The 865-nt window shown below is 67.3% G+C and overlaps 1 protein-coding gene across 1 annotated transcript in view; it reads left to right on the top strand.

Moving 5' to 3' along the window:
- The window catches only part of ZC3H7B (zinc finger CCCH-type containing 7B), a 26,026-nt gene that overhangs the window by 22,014 nt on the left and 3,147 nt on the right, over positions 1-865 (top strand). Inside the window, exons 17-19 of the mRNA XM_014543823.1 lie at positions 3-201; positions 455-588; positions 679-842. Of these exons, the coding sequence (XP_014399309.1) occupies positions 3-201; positions 455-588; positions 679-842 (497 nt within the window). The remainder of the gene's footprint in view (positions 1-2; positions 202-454; positions 589-678; positions 843-865) is intronic.

The raw sequence follows: 865 nt of genomic DNA, 5'->3' as shown, positions 1-865 counted from the left end.
GATGGGTGCGCGGGGCCCCGGGAGGGCTTGCCTCTGGTGGGGCGGCGACGCCACCCAGCGGTACTCAGCAGGACTCCCCTCGCCTCCCACAGCTCTGCATCCACGCGCAGAACGGCCGCAAGTGCCAGTACGTGGGGAACTGCTCCTTCGCACACAGCCCGGAGGAGAGGGACATGTGGACGTTCATGAAGGAGAACAAGAGTGAGTGGCAGGTCGGGCAGGGCGGGGCCTGGCCCTGTGACCCTCGTGGCCGACACCCCGACTCCTCAGCAGCCTGAGAGCACCTCTGCCAGGGGGCCCTGCTCCAGGTGACCAGGCCACACGCTCTCTGGTCTCTCTGGGGCTGACCGGGCAGCCCAGCAGCAGGGCCAGAGAGGCCCCAGTTCTCCCGCAGGGGTCGCAGGGCAGAATGGAGGGCGCATCCTCCCCATGCCCTCTGTCCGTCTCCCTCCAGTCCTGGACATGCAGCAGACCTACGACATGTGGCTGAAGAAGCACAACCCAGGGAAGCCGGGGGAAGGCACCCCCATCAGCTCCCGGGAAGGGGAGAAGCAGATCCAGATGCCCACGGACTACGCCGACATCATGGTAATGCCCACGCGCACGCGGGCAGCGGGGAGGGCTCAGCCTCCGGGCAGAGGTGTGAGGAGCAGGCACCCACGGTGGCTGTGCCCCCAGATGGGCTACCACTGCTGGCTCTGCGGCAAGAACAGCAACAGCAAGAAGCAGTGGCAGCAGCACATCCAGTCCGAGAAGCACAAGGAGAAGGTCTTCACGTCCGACAGCGATGCCAGCGGCTGGGCCTACCGCTTCCCCATGGGCGAGTTCCGGCTCTGCGACAGGTGCTGGCAGGGGCGGGGCGGGG

Source organism: Myotis brandtii, unplaced genomic scaffold (assembly GCF_000412655.1).
Source record: "Myotis brandtii unplaced genomic scaffold, ASM41265v1 scaffold339, whole genome shotgun sequence".
Classification (NCBI taxonomy): domain Eukaryota; kingdom Metazoa; phylum Chordata; class Mammalia; order Chiroptera; family Vespertilionidae; genus Myotis; species Myotis brandtii.
Note: the sequence above shows the minus strand (reverse complement) of the source record. Positions and strands in the feature narration are given on the sequence as shown.